At 66.2% G+C, this 1,141-nt stretch overlaps 1 protein-coding gene across 1 annotated transcript; it reads right to left on the bottom strand.

The window, feature by feature from the left end:
* Window positions 1-1,141, bottom strand: BBK36DRAFT_122099 (hypothetical protein; the record flags this gene model as incomplete). Its single annotated transcript, XM_024897438.1, has 1 exon — window positions 1-1,141. A coding segment is annotated over one exon (1,141 nt), but the record flags the coding sequence as incomplete, so codon positions are not given.

Consider the following 1,141-nt stretch of genomic DNA (forward strand, 5'->3'; position numbering starts at 1 on the left):
CGCTGTCGTCTTCGGAGCCAAAGGCGTTGGGGGACACGTTGCCGGACAGCACGCGCTTGAGCTGTTCCACCGAGGCGACGCCGGCCTTGCTCGACGACGACATCGTCTGCGAAATGCCGCTTCGGATGCTGCCCTGCCGGAACCTGGGCGATGGTCCGAGGGCTCCGAGGTGGATCTGATCCGCCATCATGTGCGTCTGGGACGAGCGCGGTCGCAAGTTGTGCTGGCTGCCGTAGGGCGAGTATGGCAGGTAGCCATTGTTGCCGTTGACGCCGGCGGCGGTGCCGGTGCCGATGGTCAGATTTCTGAGGCCGGTAGCCACGGTGCCCGTCCGCGAGCCGTTGATGGACTCCGTCTTGCCCTCGGCGGCCAGAGCGGCGGCCACCTGCTCTCTGGACCACTCCGTCAGCATCTCCTCGCGGTACGTGTCCGGAAGCTCCAGCGCCCTGTCCGGAGTCAACCCTGCCGCGGAAGAGGACCCGGGGCTCATGGGGGTGTTGAGGATGGGGCCGGAGAGCGTCCGACCCGGCGAGGCAGACGGGCTGTTTGGCGGAAACGAGGTGCTCTCCTCGTAGCCCACGGCGATGCACTGGATCAGGGCGACCCGGTCGTCAAACGGCAACAGCTCTTCCGTCTCGAGAGCGCTGAGGTCCCATGAGGGCGGGGGGGACGCTTGGCCCAGCGGTCCGATCTGGTCGAGGGGCAGCGCCGGGACGTGGATGCCCGGCACCCAGAAGCCTTTGCTCTTTCGCCGGGCGACTTCGTTTCCGATCGCCCTGCCCACTGCAGAGCCCTCGAACTCGAACCTATCGGTCAGGGCCCAGAAGTAGCCATGGCACAGGGCCGCGATCCGCACCTTGTGGATGGGTTGATCGAGGGCCAAAATCTCCTCCTGGAGGCGGTAGATCATGGGCACGCCGTAGCGAACGGCGTTGACGCCGAGCTTGGACACCAGCTTGGCCAGCAGCGTATGCAGCGCGGCAAGGTCGTTTTCGAACTCGACAAAGTGCAGCGCGTTGTCGTATATGGCCAGGTGAAGCTGCGGCAGGAACTGCGAGCGCCGAGTCCTCGGCTGGCGGTCCTTGTTCGAGGCGCTGGAGACGACGCGCCGGCCATTGGGCTGGTCGCGGGCATTCTTGGC

Source organism: Trichoderma citrinoviride, assembly GCF_003025115.1.
Source record: "Trichoderma citrinoviride strain TUCIM 6016 unplaced genomic scaffold BBK36scaffold_466, whole genome shotgun sequence".
Classification (NCBI taxonomy): Eukaryota; Fungi; Ascomycota; class Sordariomycetes; order Hypocreales; family Hypocreaceae; genus Trichoderma; species Trichoderma citrinoviride.